At 40.5% G+C, this 24946-nt stretch overlaps 2 protein-coding genes across 3 annotated transcripts; both read right to left on the bottom strand.

Annotated features, from left to right (window-relative positions):
* Positions 1–54: 54 nt before the first annotated feature.
* On the bottom strand, positions 55–7929 carry CLXN (calaxin; the record flags this gene model as incomplete). Its single annotated transcript, XM_082318594.1, has 6 exons — positions 55–125; positions 2084–2188; positions 3911–4062; positions 5621–5725; positions 7202–7357; positions 7719–7929. 6 exons carry the CDS (start codon positions 7927–7929, stop codon positions 75–77), a joined length of 780 nt encoding a protein of 259 aa, XP_082174720.1. The 3' UTR covers positions 55–74.
* A 489-nt stretch (positions 7930–8418) lies between these two features.
* Positions 8419–24620, bottom strand: FAM133B (family with sequence similarity 133 member B). Of its 2 annotated transcripts, none has more exons than XM_082318573.1 (11): positions 24435–24620; positions 20450–20547; positions 19681–19759; positions 17385–17459; positions 17179–17211; positions 16700–16768; positions 16000–16095; positions 14708–14755; positions 12788–12883; positions 11949–11993; positions 8419–10535 (listed from the first exon to the last, which is right to left on the bottom strand). In XM_082318573.1, the coding sequence occupies exons 1-11, from the start codon at positions 24456–24458 to the stop codon at positions 10449–10451; spliced, it is 750 nt and encodes a 249-aa protein (XP_082174699.1). In that variant the 5' UTR covers positions 24459–24620; the 3' UTR covers positions 8419–10448. The 2 variants fall into 2 exon arrangements, with proteins under 2 accessions (XP_082174699.1, XP_082174700.1); XM_082318574.1 differs by having other exon boundaries at positions 10452–10535; positions 11945–11993.
* Between the last annotated feature and the right edge of the window lie 326 nt (positions 24621–24946).

The following is a 24946-nucleotide window of genomic DNA, read 5'->3' as shown; positions in this document are numbered from 1 at the left end:
AAGTTGCTCCTATTTTCACTATACCATGAAGAACGGTGAAGAAAAAACCTCTTACAACAGTATTCCACTTAGAGCTACAGTTTACGAGTTTCCTGGAAAGTTTTCTGTTCAAATGCCATACTGCTCTGTTAAAAAAAAAAAAAAAAAAGTTCATTTTCAATTAACTAAAGGATTTAAATTTAATTGGAAAAGATGCTAAACTGAAATGTGTAAGCAGTGACAGTCCTTACACTTTGGCTACCTCTTGCTTTTTAGCTTAGAAAAGGTAAATTTCATAGCATTAATGAAGTCATCACCAGGAGACCAGTCAGAACATTCAACCGTATAACTGAAGGGGAAATTCAAATTGTAACTGCTCAGCAGCGGTAATGTGTGACCAAGGAATGATCTGGCATGGAGGGCAAGAAGGCCTTGCCGCAGAACGAGGTTAAGCTGGCTAGAAGCAGGAACGCCAGAGGCTGAGATGGCTTAATGTAAAGGAGTGAAATTTCCCTTGGTGATGAGATAAGAAATAGCCGCAGCATCGTGTTGTGACAAACCTGGAGTGGGAGCGCTTGGGGGCCACCTTAGGGCAGCAGAACTGGTGCTGCGGGGATGAACCCAACGCTGGGCTAAGGTGCCCCATGCTGACGCTCACAGGATTGGTGCTGGTGCAAGCGTACGTAAGGAGTCAGCTCGTGGTGCATCTTTGCAGGCTCCCTGTAGAACTGCTTATGGTGGCAGGACTCCGTCCAGTAATGTCTTGTTCATTACATTTTTTAAAAACATATTGAAGTACAAATCGGTGTTTAATTTGTGTCAAGGGGTACAATTAAAATTCCCCAACATAACCCCACTGGGAGATCTAGTAAATTATGGGTTTTCTTCATGTAAAGCTCATAGCCAAAATTTATTTATTGCTTTTAGGGCTTGAAAGAACAAAAAAGAGTTCTCTTTCAACAGTGAAACTAGAGACCTAGTTAAAAAGGCAACAGTTGGGTAGGGTACAGAACAGAGGGCACAAACACTGTAAGCAAGAAACAAGCTGAGTTTTTTATCTCTTGCCATGATTAGCCTGAATTGTGTACCTGCTTTATCACCGACAGAAAGCAAGTCATTTTTCTATGCTGATGAGTTTTTTGTTCAGGAACTTTGTAAAACCTTTTCACTGGTGTAAAAAACAGAGTACGTACTTGGGTTTTCCCAAACCCTTGAAAGTCTTGTGACAGCAATACAGCCTGCCATCAGGGCTACAAGACTCCTCCTGTCCTCCAGCCTACCAGGAAGGTGAGCTAACAGGAAGCATGGGTTTCTGGCAAATGAAAACTTGTGTTTCCAGCTGTCTTACACAACATTTCTGTTTCTAGGAATCACTCCACATATTTTAGAATTTTGTTTTTCCATCTCTATGAACTTTTAGTATTTAAAAATGACACACAGTTCAAATAGAATAATGATTATTGGATTAGGAAAAAAAAATATTCTTTATTATAAAGCAGAAACGCTCTCCACAGTTGAACTTAACGCTGAGGAAATGAGCATGTTCTAAATTACCATCTTCCATAAAAACCTTCTGAATTGAATTAGATATATTGCTAATAAATAAAGCCCAGTTAAATGTAATTAAAAAACAGCAGTGCCACACTCTGAGGTGAAGAACCCTCTCAAGGTATCTTTTTCAGAAAGTGAAAAAGAGGCTATAAAGTGAGGTGATGGCAGTGTTGCCAGTGGCACTGAAGAAAGAAAAATAAAAGTTGTATTTCTGGAGAGCTTTCGGATGAACAATTCAAGAGGATGATCTCATTTTCTTAGCCTGAGAGGGTGCTCACTGAGGATCGCTCGTTCTATTGCTGCCCCAGGACAGATAAACACTGAGTAGCTGTGCTCTTACATTCTCTGGTACCAGTGTTTGACTGTGTAAGGAAACATCAGTGCTGTGAAAGGTAGACAGGAACTCAGCACGCACCTGTCTCACAACTGAAGCACTTATCAGTTGACTTCAGCAGGCCCCATGTAATGACAGTTGATACCGTAATACATGCATCTCCTTAACAACAGTACAGAAAGTATTTGCACATTTTTTTTAAACTCCAGGTTGATGTACCTTTATGTCTGGCAAACATGGTCCAAAGGCTTCTAAGAGAAGATTTTCATCTCTGACTGCTTTTTCAAAGTCCATAAAAGAAAGCTTGCCATCACGATCATGGTCCTACAAAAGGAAGGGAACTCTTCAGCAAAGGATGATCACTTGTAGCAACTGTCTTTTGTTTAACAGACATTTTATTCGCACGGATTCTGTTTTTAGTTGGAGTGTATGCAAAAATCATTTTCTTGGGGCTATCAGTCTCTGCTCAGATGAGATCTGTACCATTTGCCTCTACCTAAGGCATAAAAGGTGGAGCAAGCTCAACTATCTCCTACACAGTTACTTTAAGTGAAGACTGATGGGGGGGTATGACCAGTATTCAAGGCACAAATCAAAATTTTTGAAGATCAAGCCATGGAACCATCAGAGCTGGTGAACATGCAGGGTGCACAGGTGCTAATGGCCAGAAAAGCAGGGGCAAGGAGCCATGTAGACAGAGAGATTCCTGAACAGGAAAACCTGCCACTGGATGCTTAAGAGAAACAGAAGTGGCCGGGTACCCTCTACCTTTTACACTCTTCAGCACAAGGGAGAGCAGGGCATGAGCGTGTTCATTACAAATGCTTTTAAGTAAGTATGAAAACGGTTATCATGGGACTGGATGTATGCTTAGTCACAATGCCATTGTACCTACAGGAAATAGCTCAGAGAGTGTTTTTTTCTTCTTTGAGTGATGGACTCCACAAACGCATTTTTGGTTATCTCATAATTAGTTGTTTAGTTATTTGAGATGGACAACAATATCATACTTGGACAACTGCCCAGCAGCCAAGTCAGATCTGGACATTCTTCAAACATGTATCAGAGCTTTATTAAGTTTTCATGGAAAAGCTGGAACAGGGTTATGTACGTGATTAGTTTATAATATGTTCTTACATACGTGAAAATTCATTATGCCTAGAGCATAGTGCTTGTGCTGGGACTAGCAGAGCCCGCTTATCAACTGCTCAGAGCACGGGGGTGTTCATTTTGGATGCAACCTGCAGGAAAGCTGAGCGTGTAGGTGCTCCAAAGATGAACAAATTGACGAGTCATAGTTTGCTTTCTGTGTGAGAGCAGAATCACACTGTCAAGAACTAAGGGTAAGATGGACCTTTCAGCCGAGGTTCTGCAAAAGGGGTGGGAATGAGAAATAGAAAAGACGGGGTTAAATAAAAGGAGTTGGGATTCAAGACCTGGTTTTAAGCAAGATTTTTGAACACCATCATAGGAGAGGAGGTTATATTTTTTGATTTGATGAAAACGTTGAAACACAGTCCCTGGCTGATTTGGATATCCTAGATTAATCATGGCATGAGAAGTTTTACATGAATAACCTTGAGGTTACTATTCTAATAGAATATATAAATTGGATAAAGACATTTAATAATCAATTGATGAAATACAAAAGTACTTAATTATAAAAGTACTGCAGATGCCTAACACTGGAATAAATGCAGCTTATGCTTTTGAATTTTCCACTTTTGACTGGACTTTTGTTTTGACTGGGCATGCACATGTGTGTATACACACATACACATGCTACATTATACATAAAGTTTATAATACAGTCACATAATAAATTAACAGTTTCATGTGAGGATACTGGACTGGGACTCATTAGATCTGGATTATATTTCTGCCTTTCCTTAGGAGACCTGTTTATCTCAAGTACATAACTAACTCTGTGGCTCAGAATCCCACTGTAAATCAGACACAGTATTTTGTTACCTCATAGGAATGTTCTAAGGTTCAGGTAATGAATGTTTGAAAGACACTCAAGTATCACAATGAGTAAGTACTTGCCATTTTCTTCAGTGCTATGTCTACCAAGTCCTTAATTCCCTCATCGGGATCTTCTTCTGATGGTTGTTTAAGGAGGCTGTTTTTCAGCATTTGAAACATTTCCTCTCTTGAAATGTATCCATCACCATTCAGGTCGTAAACCTCAAAACAGTCTTTTTGAGAGACAAATAAATTTAAAGTTCATACAAGCTATATCACACACCATTAAAGCTGTCTGTTACCTATAGACAGAAAATGTGAATTGCATGTTGTACAGCGTATCTATCGAGCCACATTTACCATATATCATATTTATATACGAACTATATGTATCACATTTTGATACATACACCAGTCAATTATTGCCTATTTACCCTTCATAGTTAAAATCTATTTCTGCTCAAATAAATAATCTTCAGTTCACAGAAACCATAGTAACTTACAGAACTTAATTTCTCTAAAATTGTCAATTTAGCATATAAACAAGGTTCTAGTTCAGAAGCCCAATGTCCCACAGCAGGGACCAGCTGTCTGTACCAGAAGGGCTTTGCAGCTACAAAACACATCCTAGTTATTTCAGGAGCTGACTTAGAAAAGTAGAGGAAAAAGAAGAATGAGCTGTACTAGGATGGAAAAGACAACGGAAGTATCCCTTAATGCAAAGGGAAAATCTCTGTAACAGAGTATTTTAGGCATGAGTATCTTCCTAATTTATCTTCTAATTGTTTCTACCTCCCTGGAATCAGAAATGTAGGACCGTAGTAACTTTACTCTCCTTCACAAAACTTATTTAAATGAACAAACAAAACTCAGTTTTGGAACACAAGAGGTTTTTTTCTGCCAAAGACTAAGCCTACAGTGAAAAATTGTGCTGGCATACGTTTATGACAGGCAACACTGTATACCACTACACGCTAGTGCATTCTATAGTGCTTACAGCAGAGCTGCATATTTTACTGCTTGTGGTTGTACTGACATACTGAACTACATCCCAGGCCACCTTCCAGTGCAATGCTTTACGATGAATTTATATAGGGCATTAAGGATGGCTGATGCTGCAAACTGGAGCTATGGAAACAACATCCTGTCACTCTCCTTTCTCTATTATACTTTCCCTCCACCCTATCCCCACCCCCCTACCCTCTTTTACTTTTTCCCCTGCTTCTTAAAATTCTGGTGTTCTTGCTATTTTTTCCTCTCCTTTCTCCACCATTACTGTGGAGGTTCCCATGACCATCTTACAAACAGACTCAATGTTTCCATCTATGCTTCCAGGCTGAAGAACTGCTAGACTGAATATGACTGCTGCTGTGGCCCCATTGTGCCAGTAAATAAATGTTGGCACAGGTCTTGGTTAGTCTGAGTGTGTTATTCAGCCAAAATCATCCTTGAGCTACATCTGCTTCTTTCTAATTTTGTGTGTGAATACAAAAACATATATTCTGTCAAAAAAACTGTTTACTGTAGAACAAGCTTCAGTTCAAAAGCTGTTTTTTGTCAGCAACAAAATAAGGTAGCAGCTATGATAACAGCAGTTTACACAGAATAATCTCTGTCTCAGACAAGCCATTCAGTATTCAGTTTCATTGCATTAAACTACACAGAAGAAAACCCTTCAATTACCAAACACTTTGTAAGAGTAACTACTAAATTATAACAAAAGCAATGTGTAAATTAATAGCCATAAATTCCATGATTGCTACTAAGTAGTAGCATGCAGAGAAACCTTACATTTAATCTTTTCTTCCAATGTCCCCCGAAGAAATACTGATAAGCCTTCCACCCATTCCACCACATTGATGCAGCTATCGTTGTCTCTATCGAAAGTGCGGAACACTGAGAAGTGTATTAGATATATTTTAAATTTATATAATAGGGAAACACAAACAAGTATTTTCTTAAATTCAATGAAAATATAAACCCATGTTTTTTCTAAAGATGTTTCTCTGCTTTCATCAAGGTATGATTACCCTTCTTGAATCTTTCTAAGCTATAACAACGAAGGGGATTTTGCCCCTTAGTTTACTGATCTTCCACTCCAGAATCCTGCTGGGATAAGACATTTTGTTGCCTTCCTGACTTAAACAACTCCAGGAAGTATGCTTCCATGCAGACATAAACGAAATAAACCAATATCCCTTACACTAAGGCATATTTGCACGTAGAAGAGGATTTTAATTACTAGGTTTTGCCTCAGAAAATCTTGGAGGAAGTAATCCTAGAAACAATACATAAGTATTTCAAATATACAAAGAAAAATAACCTTCTCCTGTCTTTCATCTACCAAGATCTTTTTTCTTCTCCCTTCCCTGAAATACGAAACTTTCAGTCTTGCAGCTTCACTATTCATACAGCCTGTAAGATAGTACTTCAAATCCAAGATTTGATTCAAAGCACCAACTAACATCTATTTCTAATTCATATTTTAGAATGTTAATTACTCAGTTGGCTATGGGAACAGCTCTACATGCAGAGCCAAGCATTTTGGAATTGGAAAACAATAGCTTTGCTTTTGCAACTGAAATCAGCCCCCTGTTATCTAAGCATTAAAATAATTTTTAAGAATGTGTCCGTGTACAGCATTTTCCAAGATGCGCTTGGCTTGTTGCATAAAATGGCATTTAAATACCCCTCCTGCTAGAGAGCGGGAGAAAGTTGCACCAAGGGGTGGCTCTTGGTGGCCTGAGACTGAAAAGAATGCAGACTCATGCCCCCGCCACATCCTCCTTTAGACACCTGTACATCAGAGATCATTCCTGCGACCTTCATGGTAACTGCAAACGTGGCTCGCAGGTTAATCTGTGAAATCGCTGTATTTTCAAGGGGTTATCTGGCACATTACTCTCACCTCCCTGTAACGTCTGCCTCATCCCTTCAGTGCTGTTCACAGCACCTCTATTCCAGAAGTTACCCACTCTAACAGAATGCCTTTCTGGGACCTCCAAGCCCGAGACAGAGCACCAGCAGCAGCGACTGCGGCGCCCGGTGGAACCGCCCGAGAAGAACGTGACACCATGCTGCCCTCTTCTGTCACGACATTACAGCGACCGGGATAGAAACAGCCACAGGAGAGCACTACAGCTGCCTCTCTGGCTGGTCTCCCTCGTACAACAGCGTGAGCTATCCTGAACTCAGGGAAAATTGTTCCACATAAAGAAAAAGCAAGATACCCTTTACTCAGCAGCTCCGGAGCATAACCCTTCCTTTGCTGTCCTTACAGGGATGAAATGGCACGATTTTGTCTAGGCATGCTCATGGGGTCGATGACATAAAACTAAGACCTTATGCCTTTTTTAGACCTATCGGTCTCACCTCTGTCCATGATCATGTCATCCGTCATGCCAAACGCGCTGTGCAGAGTGTCTCTGAACATGTTACGGTCAAAGCCGACCGCAGCAAAGCGGCTGCTGGACTTGGCCACCAGCGCGTCGAAGAGCTTGATCAGGCATTCCACTTCGCTTTTGTTAACTGCCCAGTCAAAACACAAGCGAACATATTTTATAACTTAACTTGTTAAAAATACACGGCAGGCGCAGGGAAGCTACAGGGCCCGGACACCTCAGCTGTTAACCGTTAGAGCCGCCGCCCCACACCCCTCCGCCCCGTACCCGCTGCTCTACAGGGGGCGGCGGGTGGCGAGCAGGGCCGCAGACTGAGCACGGGGGGCAACGGCAGGCCGCCGGGGCAGCCAAGGCCGCTCAGGCGGCAGCGGAGGCGCGGCTCCCGCAGCCCCGCTGAGGCGGCCGGGCCGGGCCCGGTGTGCCCGGCCGGGGCTGCTGCCGCCCCCCGACTGGCGGTGCCGGGCGGATCGGCCCCGCCGCTCACTCACAGTGCTTGGCGGATCGGCCCAGCGAGTCCACCAGCTGCTGCAGCCTCTTCCTGCTCATGGCGGCGGCCTCGCCGCTCCCCGCCGCCGCTGCCCCGGCAACGCGGGCGGGGCGGCGGCGGCGGCCAGGCGGTGCCCCTCGCTGCCGCTGGCGGGTCATACATAAATATATACATATATAAAGGCGTAACGAAGAGACGTTTTTATCATACATTAAAAAATAGCAGCTGTATAAAAGAAAATACCTGAGTGTGAAACGTCTAAAAATGTTTCTGGAAAGAAGAGCTAAAAATTAACTACTACATCCAATACTGTCCGTTCATCTGCTGTCAGAAGTCTATTAAAATACCTTCATTCCCACATTGCCCATTTTCTACTCTGTCCCACTGCGCAAACGTGGAACATGCCCGTAGGCCGCCGCTGCCCCCTGAAACCCACGTCACCACCTCGCCGAAGCTGAAGGCTTGCGGCCAGACTTCACTCCTCCTTCAGGAAAAAAAGAGGATGCAAGAGGAGTCGCAGCGTATTTGTTAATGTATTGGAAACAGAAACATTTCACTGTCGGTATTAAAGCAGCTCTGTTGTGAGCGGGCAAAGCCCGTAAGCCCCATGAGCGGCTACACCACTTCCAACGCACGACAGCAGCATCTGAAGCACACAGCTGACCAGAACAAACAGCTATATTCAGACAATTAAAATGACATACCAGCTTATGTTTTTGGAAGACTGGGGCTCTCATTTCCATTTTTATTTCTTTCTGTTGCAGGCAGTTGTGTAGAAGTCAAATAAGGTATCACACAGGACGGAACATTTATGCTGCGGTTCATTACAAGTTCTTGTACCAAAACTGCAACACCACAACTTAAAAGGAAAAAACCCGAACAAAACCAAACACAAACCCCAAACCAAACCCCTGCTCTTCACCACATCTTGCCTTTATTATAACCTCACTGACAAAACAGTGTCTAGAATCGGTCACATCAAGCCCAACAGTATAAAATATTTGATCAAAATATTCTTACTATGGTTTAGAGGGACATTGCTGCAACTCAATGGTTCTGTTTTCCCAAGAACTTAACTTGAAGTCAGCTCATCTGTAGAATGGCAATACGAAATAATCTTTCTCCCCCAGTTTTTAGTTATGGTTTGCAGACTAATAATCAAGGTCTTAAAGGTCCTGAAATTCTTGGCAATACGATACTGGAAACATCTCTATGCAATAGAGGTAAGTTCTAAGTTAGCACCTCTGCAATCCAAAAAGGGGTGCATCTAGAGTACAATCTATAGCTGACCCTCAGGATGGACGGGCAGTTTTTAAAGGCTAACAGGAGGCCCAGCAATGGGTACTTCAATGGAAAATATAACGAGAATTTCATGTAAAAACTAAAATCGAATGGTTGCTCGTGTTTTCTTGCGTGCACATTTAATTTATAAAAGCTTTTTTTTAATTTCTAAAGCAATTAATTTAAAGTAGAACAGCTTTATGATTTAGGTCAACATTCTGTAGCCCTCAAGTACAAAAATATAAATACAAACTGTTTAAACAGTATCTTTAATGAGATTCTGGCAGTAGTTTTTTTAATCTAACAAGACACATCACGTAACAGGTCTGCCACTGAACTTGCTTAAGAGTAAAATCAGCTTCAATATGAAGCTGTTAAGGTATCAAAACCCTGCTTTTTACATGCTAAATATCTTCAGCAAGTGTGCACTTAAACACAGCAATGAACTTAACTATAAGAATAACTAAATACATACATGAAACTCTGCATGTGGAACGTAATTCATAGAACTGGTTACAACAAATGATTACCTGCATTTCGTTAATTTAAAAATGGTACAAATCATGCAAAACAATTCTAAAGATAATGCAAACAAAGCTACCAGTGTTTGCAAGAAGTGTTCAACTAAACCAAAATTACATTAAATGAAATACGCGTATTTACTAGCAAAGATCTATCGCTATTTCAAAGAAGCGGAGGTAAAATCTTCAGGTTTTGAATGTCAGTTATACTGCAGAATGTCATTGCTCTTGCTTAATGCAGAAGCACATGCTTAGAAGCCCAGAACTGCTTTTTCAGAAAAAGTCTGCTGACAATAGTTCTGGTTTCCCTAGAATCAGAGATGCTGCATGGATTAAAAACAGCAGAGATTTGCAAGAATCAAAGGCAAAGGCACCCTATTCAGTTAGCCAAAATGGTAGCATTCCCTTTCTCATAAGCATGAAGACGGTAATGGGGCAGATGATAAACATTTCTACAAAGGCAGCATTTAAAATGTTATCGTTAATTTCCCATTTTGTAAATGCCATTAGCAGACATCAGCTTGTAATAGTTTATGTATAATATTAACCTGCAGGATGAACTTGGGATTTTATTTGTCCTGATTTACAAATGAAGACTATTACTAATGCTTTAAAAGACTACTTTTACTATCTAAAAAGTTTAACTCTTATTTTCCAATATTTTACACCTCAGCTGGACTACCATCTCATATTGTTTCAAACATCTAACACTGCTTACTGGAATTTTATAAAAGTTGTACCTCATGTATTAAGCAGCAGGCAATAATGGTCTTTCCCAGCACAGCTGCATCTGGCTGGCTACTGAAAGATTAGGAATATTTCTAAAACACAGGAAAACTCATGCAGTTTGGTAAAGTTTGCTGTCATTTCACAGTTTAAGTTTCCTTTAGTCATTGCACTTCTGTTGATAGTCTTGCTTCTCTTAAGTATTATTCCGAATCCGAATTTGAACCAGCAATCTTCTTTTTCTTCTTTTTACCATGTTTCTTGTGCTTCTTTCTCTTTTTTGTTTTATCCTAAAAAAATGATAAAATTAATTGGAAGTTGTTGTATAATAAAATTGCCACCTATTAAATTCTGCTAATGCAAAATGAGAGCACGGAAAGGCTATCTTTACAAAGACATTTCAAAAAAGATTTCTATAAAAGCCTATTGAGAAATCACAAAAAGAAAATTCGTGTTTTACCCAGTAATTTGCACTATTGTGAGCAGTCTTCAATTTACCTCCATCATGGTCTGGCTATTTCACACCTCTCATCACTGTCACTATTACATTTCCTAATCTTTTAAACAATTTTCAGTGTTTATATTCTGAGAAAGTAATAAGGAAGTGCTTTGACAAGCAGTGACATCTTATATATGTGGTAATAACTAGGATGTTTACATATTTTAAAGTAAGTGCTTATATTTACTGTGCAAAATTAAATAGTTCAACTACACTTGGCTAGAATCTCCAGCACTTGCACCTCGTTTAAAATAAAACAATTATGATCTCAATTGTAAGTATGAATACACTCAATTAACCCTGCTGGATTCAGTCTTGAAGTTATTATCCCGATCACTGGAATACAATGACTCTTTGAATTTCTCTTTGAATTACAACGGCAAATGAAAAAACAGGTTCCACAGAAAACGTGTATTGAGTATCACTGATACTCCTGTGCTTGTATTTTTAGGTGACTAATGTAAGCCTTCCCGTTGCCCTAACTCATCTAGACAACTGAGATGTCTCATCAGGAACACTGCTGCTGACAGGGGAGATAGATAGGAAGATGCACAGACATCTCAAGTGGCCATTTTGGATCTCAAAATCACTATACTCCTAACTGAGGAGCCTCAGGTACATGTGATAAATCCGAGTTCTATATAAAACACTGCTGAACCTTCCTCTCACTTTTACCAACAGAAACAAATCAACGACACTGAGAAAAGCAACAGGTTGATGACAGCTTTTTATGTGGCTGGGGGAAGAATTATATTAGTATGGATGTTGCAGTGATTATGTCCTAAGGCCCTTTTCCTGGTCTGGTAGAGAGGGCTTACCAGGGAAGAATTATACACAACACTACCAAAGGAACAGCACTGACATCTGTGTGCCAAACTGCTACCCTACCCAATATTATATAGATCTTAGTAGTTCTAGTAGGTTGATATCGAGCAAAATATGTGCTACAATAAGTGTTAACCTTATATAAATCTCAAATGATATGTATCTATATAGTGACAAATATCTATAGTGACAAATTCTTCCTTTAATTCAATAACTGAAAAACTGACTTCACAGGTAGAGAAATTGTTCATTTAGATTCATGTGACAGTAGACTTTTGCTATAAAACATTTGTATTACTGAAAAATGTGAAATTGGAAATTAACCAAGTACAGAGTATTTATATCCTAAAACTACAGTATGAATAAGAAGGATACTTGCTGTTTTTTCTTTTTCCTCATTGCTTTTCTTCTTTTTTGCTTGCACCTAAAAAAAAAAAATTTAAATCAAATTTAATGGGAGAGCAGCTTTGGAAATACTGTTTTAAATAAAATTTTGAGCTTCTGTTGCAAGCAAATGAATGATAGCACAACAGTGGTAGAACATACTGAACAATAACCCACGAAGAAACACTGGTTTCTAGAACACACTTCTATTCTAGAATACGCATTAGTCTATAAACATCTGATTTGGGAACACACTCTGCTTTTAATACGCAGCAGAAGAAGAAACAGCAGAGATATAAAGGTAAGTAATATGGCAAAAATTCTTAATGAAAAAACGCAACATTGGAACCTTCCGAAATTTTGTAATCCTAAGAATACAAATCCTCAAAGCAGATATACACAAGGGTGAGAGTAAGATTATCACATCCAAAATTTTTTAATTCAATGGAAAAGGGAGCAAAAAAATGTTAGCCATCTTGAAATATGCCAATCTATTCACAAACATCAGAGAGAAATCTTGTGAAGGACACCACACTGATCACTTAGCCTCATTTCACTGAGCTCTAAAATATCCATTAGAAGTTGAAAATTTTTAAGAAAATTAATTCAAAATGACTTGTAGGTGATAGGAGCTGTACTAAACAATTCTTACTAAAAGTTTTTATTAAAGAGAAAAATGCAAACAACTTTGAATGTGTTGCACTCTTAAATTCAACTGTACAGAGCAGAACAGTTTCAACAAATGTATTAAATCTAAGCTAGTTTGTTCATTCACTCATGGGAATCAGTAAGCTAAAAGCATTATAACATCTGAAATTGAGGTTTCAGACTGACCTCCTCTGTCTGATCCGATTCTGATAAGGATTCTGATGATAAAGGTCCATCACCACGATCGGCTTTCTTCCTTTTCCTGTGGTGATTTTTGCCCTCCTACACAAAGTAATGTATTTGTGAGTAAAGTTAGGCCTTTCAAATTTTATAAAACTTCTGCTTAAAACTTAGATTGAAATATTATTTCTGTTGTGAAATATTTTTAAATATTGTTGACATTAAACTAATTACTCATCATCAACAAATCACCCTACCAACTGTTAAAATGCTTTTAGTGGAAATAATCTTTTTCTGCGTATTCTTTTCCCGTTACCAAGATACAGCAGCCTTCTAGATGTGAGAGGAATAATACTACAGTATAGTCTCTTATTTTGAATAACAACACATGAAGGAGTAAGCATTTGAAAATAAAACGTTTCACCACTTTTAAATACTACTGAGTAAATGAAGATGTCTCAATATGCGCATACAAACACTGCAGCTTCAGACTCTTGCTTTGTTGATGAAATTAGAAGACAAAGCTCCTCTGTATTTGTGTCCAACCAGGACAAGCTGTCCCTGCCAGCTGCACCTCAACACTTCATATACCATCTCAGTATATTTAAAGGACAGTCTTTTTTTAAAATTATTTTAAAAATTTTGACGCTGCATGAGATTGCCCCCCTCTGCTCTGCCCTTTGCTCTGGACCAGGCAAGGTGGTCGTAAGATTGAAGCTATTTTCTTCCATTCGATTTCTAAGGCCAGAAACTGAAACAATTCTTGCTAATCATCTTTTTGCAAGGTGGGATCACACATCTCAGCTGTGCTATTTAGTCTATTATAGGTACCTCAATCCTTTCGCAAAAGCACTCACGAAAAGTACACATGATGTGGCCCATTTGAGAGACAGGGTATCTTCAGATAGGGGAAGACCTCTAGTCCCCAAATGCCCTCTGCTTTCAGAAGATGGGTGAAAGTAGCATTACAGCTTAACCAAGAATAAGGGGCTATGGTAGACACTTGGTCTTTGAAGAGAAGCTCCTCAAAATTAAAAGGAGTTGGTGGGAAATGGAAACTCTGTGAAATGGAAGCAGGAGCAAGGAAAAAAAAAAATAAACACATTTGCCTTATGCAATGGAGAATTTGTACATCAAAGTCAATAGTGTTGACTGTAGTAGTAGAGGCTGATGTGATAAGGTAGGTAACTGGAGAGAAAGACTAGGGTGGACTCTGAAAGCATTTTTGGTTTACACAAAGTGTAGAAATAACTACAGTTCAAGTCAACAAGATTATTTGCATTAAACATAATGGAAGGAAGGAAGTCCTCAGATGTGTGTACAAAATGGTGAGGTGGTGGGAAGGAGAGAGGGTATTCATGCTCAGCGAAAAGACAGAATAAGGTAATTTTTCTTAAGCTAATACATTTTTCTCCGGAATTTTTCAAAGCCATTGTAAGTACAATATCTATAATTATGATTATATTTACATAGATATATCCTCTGCTTGATGTTCCTTAATTTACAGCAACAAGCCAGTATCCTACCAGGCACGCCACTGAAGTATCATCACATGTATTTTTAGCTCACTGTGACTGCTCAAGATAAAACCCCGAATACTAGAATGCAGCTGATCTACTACAGCAGATTAGATACTTTTTTCATTTACCTTCATAACAAAACAGATCCAGCAGTTTCCACTAACAACAATTACTAGAACAGGAGCTGAACCCAGCTAAAAGTCTACCTCAAATTGGGGGTACTGAATACCTTCTGACTGTGTAGTTTTGGACAGAAGATTTCCATAGGTGTAAACTGAGGCGTTCAATATTTAAATTTAAAAAAAAAAAAGGGGGCGGGGTGGGGGGGGGAGAGAAAAAGAGAGAGCAAGCTCCACTATGTATGTAAAATGCAGTTCTGATGTAAGTATTTCAAGAGTAAAAATACCTTCTCTTTTTCATAATCTTCCTTTGACCTTTTCTTTTTTGTGCTGTCCTAAATAGAAAGAAAAACATAAGCCATGACAAAATTATTTCAGGAAAAAGGTAGAAATCCCAAAAGCAGTCTGACCCATTGTCTTTTTCTGTCTATCAAACGTCATTCTTCAAAGTTGTTCTTTCTACCTTGCAGTTAACAGGAAAAATATGAAAAAGACATAATTTTGGTGCAGCTGCTAATTTCCTGAACCAGCAGCGTGAAAAGGTCTGTATGGAATCAGGTAACAGAGTACTTGCAGTACCCCTAGAGAGCCTCTGGAAAGGATACCAGCTATCGCTACTGTAACCACATATAACACATGTCTAACATAGAACAGTCTGGAGTCTTTATTCTCTATCTATGCCCATCTCCGCTGATCAGGCAGGGGTTAAGCAGATATTTCCATGGAGTTTTCTGCCTTCCAATTTCAGCAGTAAGGGTATCTCTCTGTCCCTTTATATAGCAAAAATTTTCAAACTCCCATTAGTACAAATTCATAGATGTATGCAAACAGTGATTCATCACAATTTATACCACACTGAATTAGGTATTCCAGTGAAAGCCTGTGATAAAGTCTACACACAGAATCTTAACAACTCGCTGCATTATTAATATTTAGGCAAGAAGCACAGTTACTACCCACTGTAACACAAAAAAATGCTAACGTAACAGAACAAATTGCCTCATAGATCTTCTTCACTTTTTTGTTCATCCAGTAAGCCTGTGTATATACATTGCTCTACTTTCAGAAAACGAAAGAGATAGATACCCTCAATATGCATCTGAGAAAGGCTCAGTTCTCCAACAGGAAACTACTCAGTCCACAGATATTTAGAAAGGCAATATTCTGGCCACTGATATCCTGCAATATCTGTATTTTCACAGATGGTGTTCAATTAAACAGCATATTCACAAGAATTTCACAGAACATTTTATTTTTTTAAGCATTAATGTAGTATCAAAACTAAACATTTGAGCAGCACAAAAGCTGCTGAATTCAGAAAAATAGCTAAAAATTGCTGGAATAAAGCATGTTCATTTTCTAAAGATCAAATTCTTTCTGCCAGGCATTGTGGCCAGTGGAGGTAGATTCCTGATTGCATCTGGAAGATACAAGTACAGCTCAGCTACAATAAGAATGCATGGCTTTAAATTTGGAAGATAAAAAAAAAAAAAAATTGATATGTGAACGTCAGAAATGTTTATGTCTTTATAACACAGATCAAGAAAACTTGCCAAGGGTAACACATCTGCATACTTACCTTGCTGTCTGACTCAGATTCAGAAGTTGAGCTTGCTGAAGATTTCCTTGAGGAGCGGTATTTCTTCTTCCTTCTTTTTTTCCCTTGCTTTTTATCCTATCCACAAATATTGTAGGAAAGAAGAAAAACACAACCCTGAATTTATTCTCACTAGTATTAAAGACTTACATTAAATGTAAAGAATAGGGAACACCAAATTCCTACATGTTATCATGTTCTCTTGAGGAATAAAGTACACTACAATTGATTCTTTTAGCGGAGGACCTTCATAACTCTTCTGCATTGAAAAACTGTAAACTGGTGAAAAATCCAGGTTCTCTAGATTCTGTTTATTATTTAGATGTTTGCTGTAGAATCTGATTATCTGTAACAAAGATTTTTGCTAAAAAGTAAAAACGGTATGTTTGCATTTTTATGATTAGATGGGGGATTGTGTTGAAAAGCATAGAATTCAATGCTGAAACAGAAATGGATCCCGTTTACAACCCAGCCACCCAAAACTTAGAGTGTTCATGAAGAAATTCTTGAACAGATATATACCTAAAATTCACAACTTTATTATATGTACCAGATGCATAAAAATTAAACAGTTTTATACAAACCAAGCCCTCAAACAATATTCTAGAATATATTACCAAAATCTGTGTTAAATAAGCCTCATGAACAAAACATGTTAGATTCTAATAAGTTAGGTTCTTACCTCATCTTCTGAATCAGATGAACTGCTGGAAGAATCAGAGCTTGATGAAGAAGAGGAAGATGAAGACAACTTGACCAAACACAACAAAAAGTGAAGCTTGTGAGATGCAGCATTTTGTCTGGCAAATAGTCAAAAGTCCATCCAAACACTCTCTTTAAAATTTCTCATTTGCAAAGTATTATCAATGGAATTTTACTTCCAAGAAGCTGGTCTTACATAGATTTTCTTAAATAGAACTGTAAAAAGTCATGTCTAACATTTTTCATTTAATAATATCTATTTAATGCTCTTTTCCTCCCTTTAAGCAGAAGTAAAATTCTCCTTGTACAGAATGTACGCCACCCCCTCAAATAAAAATCAGTTAATTTAACAGCTAAATTCAAAATTACAGCTATACTCTCTCTTTCCAAGAGAACTTAAATGACAAATAGGAACAACCCCAAAGCAAAAAAGCTCAGAAAACTGAAAATTTTGCTCACCCTATTAGATTTCTTCTTTTCCTTTTTCTTTTTCTTAAAAATAGAATAAAACAAATGTTACTTTGGCATCATGTTCTTTTGTCGTGCATTTAGGTTTATGTACATTGATGCTGGCTTTTAAAATGTATCTGAGACATTCTGTATTGGCAGCATCGATGGTAAATCCAGTTCCAAACACAGACTGTATGAAACTGAAAATAACTTACTTCTTTCTTTTTGGAGGAACTCTCGTTTCCACCCAGTAATTTCTCCCTGTGTTTTTCCAGTTCTTTCCTCCAATTCTGAAAACAAAACCAAACAGAAACAGTGACATGAGCGTCATTTCCAAACAGTTTTTTTTTAAGAGAGCTTTTTCAAAATCCTGTCCTCTACCTGACATAAACAACATATAATGTTAACCAAGGCTATAATGCATTTGATTTTACAGAAGATTAATATTCATCGAAATACCATGTTAGTTCACACCTTAATGTTCAAGTTATTTGGATTTAAGAGATCGTCATTTATCTTGAAGGTCATCAATTATGCTATTTTTGCTTTTGTATCACATTGTTCTTGCTAGAGGACTTTAGAAAGCCAGGGCACCCTACCAGAAAAATTGCTATTTTGTCTTAGTTTTAAAATCACCTGAAGCAGAATTTCAAGACAAATTCTCCCGGCGTTCTTCAGTGTATGGGTGTCTCTAGTGTCTGTTCGAGGCCTTGTCGGTGTCAACACGATTAGAATATTAAATTATTATACACATCTTCATAGAAATGCTCTTATTTTTGTTAAGCCAAGCACATTGCATGGATAAAAGTCTCCTCTCATTCCTCCTTTTCAATCCCTCACAAGATCTCTAGCTCTACCTAAAATCCCCCCTTCAAAAGCTCTGAAACATCCAACCTGCTCCCATCAGACGGAAAGGCTGCTAGCTTCAATCTGCGCTATTCCTGCTTCCCGTGTCAGACACATTATGTGCTCCTTTCTGTATTATTATTATTACTCTGATCCCCCCTTTCCTCACAATGATGCTGTATTGGTATTGTATTGGCAAAGCAACGATAATCCACATATTGTGCTGAAGGGACAGAAATATCAGGAATTAAGTAAGATTACAGCTATGCAATATGATACACAGATCCCCAACTCAGCATACTGTGAATTAGCTGAAAAAGGCTGCTGAGAGACATGGCAGATTAGCCAGGATACAGCGCTGCACGTAACGTGTTTCCGTGGTCCAAGGTAGCATCTATGCAGTATTTGCAGCGGGTTGTGTATTTTGATATACCAGCTACCCAGAGCTACATGAGAGGTCTCTAACAATAGCCTGTGCTTTATTAGGGAGGTGTTCTCTTTAAATTATTTTAAGACTGTGCTAGTGTTATGTTTTAAAAAAGCACAATATCTGTCAGTAACATAGGAAAGAGAGCACCTCATTCAGAGACTTATAATCGTTTCAGCCATTCAGAGATTTGCTCTTAGGAGCATGGCCATTTCATGATTTCCTGCATCCCTTCCTACCCTTCTGCCATACTGAAAGGCTGTTATCTTCTATCAATGCCGGATTCAATTATTTCACAATAAAGCAAAGATTAAAACAGGAAAGGAATAGTATAAAATACTAAACCAAACTCACCAAGCTAAAACTCATAGAGCGCAGAACAACTGATCTGCTCAGAATAGCACCCCATGACCCTCCGAGTACTGGTATAACTTCTTAGGCAAAAAGGTATAGCAAGAGCAGTGGTACTATGCTCCTCCAGTAACAGAGGAGGAGCATAATCTACTTCAACCAGAAACTCACACACAATGATGAAGACTACTGCTTGAAGCTTATGGCAAGATACCAGAACCCAAGAAGGAGCAGTTAAATTCATCATACACTAATTTCTTCCTATGTATACAACAGGAGTTATACGTGAAACTTTCTTACACTGTCCTGATCTCCAGTAGATACTGAACACAAGCATCAGAACAGCTGCATTTATAGTAGGGAACCAGCACAGAATATAAACAGCTTAGGATGAAAGAGAAAGAAGCGTTTTATAGTCCTATCTGTATATTGAAGGCCATTCTTTGTGCCTTCTCCTGTGTCAGTATTACATGTACATTCCTTGCCAAAGACATCTGTTTCCAGCAATACACCTCTTTCTGATATATTTGGATTGAATGACCTTAAACAAGCGAAGATTAGCACAACAGATGTTAGTTTATCATACTGGAAAATGCATGACTTTCATTTATTAATGTAAACATATGCATTTACATTTATGAAAAGTTCAAGTTTTATTCAGCAGCAATTTTCAAAATTTACATAAGTGTTTCTCTGAATTGAGAGTAGTTCTTCATTGGTTAAGGGGTAACCTTAACAACCGATACAAATGAAACAAAACGTTTACTCATTAAAAGCTTGAGTGAAGTGAAATCTTATGGGTACTTAGTACTGCTAACAATAATGGAGGAAAAGCAGCATGTAAGATAAGAAGAATTGAGTATTAACATACTAATAACATTACCAACCTCGTTCATCTTTTCTTCAAACTCAGCCAAAGCCCTGGATCCTTTCTTTTTTTTTTCTAGTTGCTCTTTCACTTCTTCCCTACATAAAAAGGACGATAGATCACAATTACTTTATTTTCACAATTAAAAATACCTTCTTCAGTGTCTAACTTTTTGTAGGTTTTTTGAAGTCTAGCTTTGGCTGAACTTCCAACAGAAAGAAGAATGAAAGCATCTTAGATGTTATGCATATGGTAACCTAACCCTAATAACTTAAGTACAGTAGCTAAATCCCTCTGAAAGATCTAAGGCTAACTTTGCAATTAGGTAAATTGTTCTGTAATGTCTTATGAGTGGAGGCAAAATGGACTGAACATAAAGTTGTTGATAATATCTCAAAGTGATGCTTTTGTTGGGTAGGGTAAACCATGTTCTAAGAATATACCAGTAAAATGTTTTTCTAGAGATTACTTTGTTTAAAAATTAAATATATCAGCAGGCTTTAGATATTAGGATTTGTGAAAGAAGTAAAATGACCAACATTTTCTTCTTCTGAAAAACTGTTGCCAAAATATTTAGACAAATGAGAAATATGCATTTCAAAATGAAATACTATTGTTTTTAAAAGAGGAGAATGAATACATATTTAGAGAAGAACACCTTGGCCAGAGACAAGGAATCTTTCAAAATATATTAATGTGTATTCTGGGGGGGAGGTAGGTAACTGTGTCATCTTAGTAAGAGAGAACAAATCTTTTACTCAGAAAGGCAGACAAGTGTTGCCACTTACCATGTTGGTCTTGGCCTGTTCAAGTAGTCTTGTATTGTTGGTCCCGAATTTTGGGCAGGACCTCGTGCTCTGGCCATAGCTATGGGATTCATATAAGCCTTGAATATGAAACAACAAAAAGAAATATAAAATTCATCAGACGTGCTATGATACCAAAATCTGTCCTTTTTGTTCTTCACAGAAACTTTTTCTCACTCACTGAAAAATAATTCTGACTTGTTTCTAAAAATATAAAATATTTAACTAAACCAAGTTGATTTGGTCTGGCAGAAGGACTCACGTAAGTGCTTTCAGTTTGAGTTATACTGTGACAGAACAAACTCATCCACAAAGAGACCATGTTCCAGTAATTCCCCTCCCTGAGCAATGATTTTGCAAACTGAGTACAGTATCATGATTGCTGAAATATTCTTCCTTGGGATACAGAAAATGTAATTAAATTTCAGCTCTTACTCTCTGGGACAACTGATCTTATGCCTTTAAAATTCTGCTCAAAATAGATGACAGTAGATTCAACAAATTCTGCATAAAGTTTCTTGCTGTAAGACCAAAACAAGCAAGTGGTGGTGTGCTGCTACAGCTATGCATGTATGGAAATTCTGTGACTTATGGCTATTTTAAGGAGGAAAAAAATAAAAAAACCTCAAAAAAACAAATGTTATGAGGTATTCCATCTTTCAAACCCATGCATCCTCTTCATATTCACTCTAAAAATGTAATAGGTTATAAAAGATCAATTTAAAACTTAGAATCCGTAATCCACCTCAGCAATTAATGGAAAAACTCTAATCTAGCAAACAATTCTCCCGTTTTTTTTTAATGCCAGTAATATTTTGCTCATGTGAAAGGCAGGTACGTGTACCCCCTTACATCATGGGCTTTTATCCCTATGTCATCCCAACACATCACAATTTACTTTTGCAAAACATAACACACGCTGTTCGTACTGTCCACAGTTTGGAGATGACAAAAAAAATTCCAATAGTCAAAACAATGACTAGCTTTGGTTGCCCAATCTAAGATAATTTTTTTAAAAGTACAACATTTTGTAGATTTAAAGTAAAGATTCGACCGTATGTGTAGCTCTTACACATCTGACAGTGCTTTTTGTCAGGCCATAAAGCAAGCATTCAGAAGCCACCACGCACAGTAAGCGACCATTTGTGAAAGCCGTCAAAGGCAGCTGCTGCCTCCCCCTCCTGTTCCTGTTCCACAGCAGAAGCAGTGGCCACAGCAACACTGGGTTTCTGGACTGGACTGCAAGCGGGCTGGCGGCCTTCAGCTCTGGGGGCTACATTTAGTCCTGGAAGAGGGACGGGCTCCGGGCTCTGCCTGGGAAGGGGCAGCGGGCCAGAGGGAAACACTCCCCACACTGAATTTGGCTCCTTGTCCATCAGGTGGACCACACCGAAGCAATCAGAGGACTCTTTCCAGTGGACCATTTTTTGACTCAAGTTGACTTTGCAACTCTAAAGGTGACATTTGCTGCCATTTCTTGGGGCTTTCCTTTGTTGCTTGACTTCACACAAAAATGCTAACTAACATGGGCAAGTAAACGCTGAGGTATGCCGATTTAAACTAGTTTAATCTCAGCTTGACACCTTCTTTTGTAGCCAGGTGGATTATGCGCTCAAGTAGTTATAGCACTTAAAGATATGTACTCACATTATTAACTCTAGCATTTTATTATACTACAAATGAGTAAAAATTTTGCATTTGAATTCAGCTTTGAGTGGAAAAGGAGCTCCTTTAGCAATGCAGGAATGCAGTATTTGAACACTGTTTTCATTAAACGAAGGTAACTTCAATGTGCTAGATCCACTAGAGAAGACAACAGAAATGTAATTCATGACTTGGCTTACTCCAGTGAGCAAAGTGAGTCAACTCTTTTTGGTTACCATTCAAGAATTTATATCTGAAACCTCTGGCTTCTTATATAATTATTATTCCTAAAACCAAGGTTTCTTGCTGCTTTTAAATAAAAACTAGCTACTTTCTTACCTAAGCTAACCTGAAATGAACACCCCATTGCGCCCCAACAAACCTCTCTCCCTACCTGCAGAAGAGGCTACAACTGTCACGTGCTGTTTTTCTGCTTCCTCACGCTGCCCCCAGGGAAGCAGCTGGGAAGCTTCCTCCATTCTTTAACTTTCGGCAGCAAGCACATCATGACTGAATACTGCTCTATATTCCACGATTAGGAAATTTATGTCTTAAAACATGTTCTTATAATTTCAAACAGGTTTATTTATGAATAATTACTTCGCCAATAAACATTTCTTAGAAGTATTTACACTACTTTGCCAAACTGCATGTCACTAGCCAGCGAGAGTGCAGAAATGCACTCTCAATAAAGGAAGTGCTTGTCTGCACATTCATTTTCTTCTTTTGGCAGTTTGCTCCAGCAGTTATTAAAAGGCATTTATTGTATAGGTTTCATGCTCATGAAAAGCATAAGGCACCTTCAGTTGGCTAGGGTTCTCTGGGCAAGCAATACAAACTGTTACTGCCTTGCAAGTACCCTGCAGATGAGAAAAAAACAAATTCATTTTCCATCTCCAAGTAGCCAAAATGATGGTGTATTTAAGAAGAGACATGGGAAAGAAGTAACAGGTGGAAAGCACTACAATCATAGGACGGAAGCAAAACGTCCTATATTGTAAGTTGCCTGTACTAGCAACCATCATGGCATAATGAACCTTATATAGGAATATAAAGATTTGCTGGCATTGGTAGGTGCATCCCAACTGTCCTATTAAAAGAAAATGAAGGATAAATAAATGGACACCCAAATACACCCAAAAACATTACAAGAGGGCAATACATTTCAAGCATAGGCCGGGTCTTGCAGTCTAACACTGTCAGCTCCTTCTCAGTAGACTCCATTATTTCGATGCTTCAATAAAGTAATCAAAGGCACTTAGCTATCCATCTGTATAATGTATACATCCATCACGTCTACTACATACTATCCCAGCAAGGTAAGCAAAGACATTTCCCTGAATGGATCTGAGTATGAACTCTTAGCACATACTAGAAAGAGACAAAGACAGGGGAAAAGAAAAGTATCATGACTTATTTTTAATCATAAAACTCATTAATTGTAAGTTTACAATGCGCAAACGAAACATGACCATAAGGTGAATGGCTAACTGGAGCAAAAAAGTTTAAAGAAAAATCCGAGGAGGGATGAACGTGGTAGCAGCATAGGGTCAGGCTCTGCACTCAGGTGTGTAGAAGCGCATTTTTGGCCTTCTGACCGCTGGCTCCCAGGGTTAGCAGAGCGCTGCGTAAAGCTTAATTTCCAATCGCTTCCGTACCGCTGAACGCCAGGTTTAAGGAAACACGGCTTAGCGGCGCTCCGAGCTACTTCAGCAAATGCTGCAACTCCCACTGGGAACATTCGTCTTCGCAGGGACCGGGCCAGCATCTTAATCATCTTCACTTAGCAGCTCACCAAGCAGCACCGGGCCCGGCTGCTGCCGGATTTGACAAGGCAATTGCAGGCTCTGCCAGGGAGCCGCGGGCGCGTCCCAGCCCCCGCTGCCGGACACCCCAGGCGGGACCGCCGGCAGCCCCGGCCGGGCGGGTCCGCAGGGCAGGGCCCGCCTTTGTTGCCGGGCGGCGCGGGGCCCCGCGGTCGGCCGGCCCCGCAGTCCCGCCGCCCCGCCGCCAGCCAGCCCTGCAGTGCCTCCCGCCCGCCCCGGCGCAGCCCCGGCGGCACGGGGGCCCTCTCCTCCCTCGCCGTGGCGCGGCGGCCCCCTTCTACCCGCCGCGGCGGCCGGAGCACGGCAGCGGGCCGGGCAGGCCGGCCTAGGCCGCCGCAGCGGTGCGGCTGCCCGAGCCGAGGCAGCGCCCGGCTCCCCACAGCTTCCCCACCGGGGCCCGCCCGAAGGTGCGGCCGCCGCGGAGGATCCCAGCGCCGGCCGCCGCGCCGGCCTGGCCCCCGCCGCTGCCTCCCCGCCGGGCCGCCCGCGTTACTCACCACCCGGTTGTCCCGCTTCCCCATGGTGCCGCCGAGGCCCTCCGCCGCCGCCCGCCGTCGCCTCGGCCCAGCCCGGGGCCCTCTCTCCCCGCCCGGGAAGCCGCGCCGCAGGCGCCCCGGCCCTGCTCGGCCCCGAGCAGCCGCCGAGCTGCCGGCAGCGGCGATGGCGGCGGCCACGCAGCGCCGCCTGCCGGGGCCGCCGCGCCACCACGGCCGGAGCGGCCCCTCGCCGCCGGCGGGTGGCGGCCGTTCGCGCCCCGCCTCAGCTCCGCTCCGCTCCGCTCCGCCGGCCCCTTGGCGGGGAGGCGAGGCCTCGCAGCCACCCGGGGCGAGGGGAGGCGGTGGAGGGGGCGGTCGGGGGGCGGGAAGGGGCGATGAAGGCGGGGGAGCCCTGATGCAGTGCGCCGGCTGGGGCGGTGGCAGTGGCGGGGAGCCGGCGGCGGCCGCGGAGGGCCGAGCGGTGAGGGGCGGGCGGCCGTCAGCGGCAGCGCCCCGGCCTGGGAGGGTAACGG

This window comes from Platalea leucorodia, assembly GCF_965183815.1.
Source record: "Platalea leucorodia genome assembly, chromosome: 1".
NCBI classification, from domain to species: domain Eukaryota; kingdom Metazoa; phylum Chordata; class Aves; order Pelecaniformes; family Threskiornithidae; genus Platalea; species Platalea leucorodia.
Note: the sequence above shows the minus strand (reverse complement) of the source record. Positions and strands in the feature narration are given on the sequence as shown.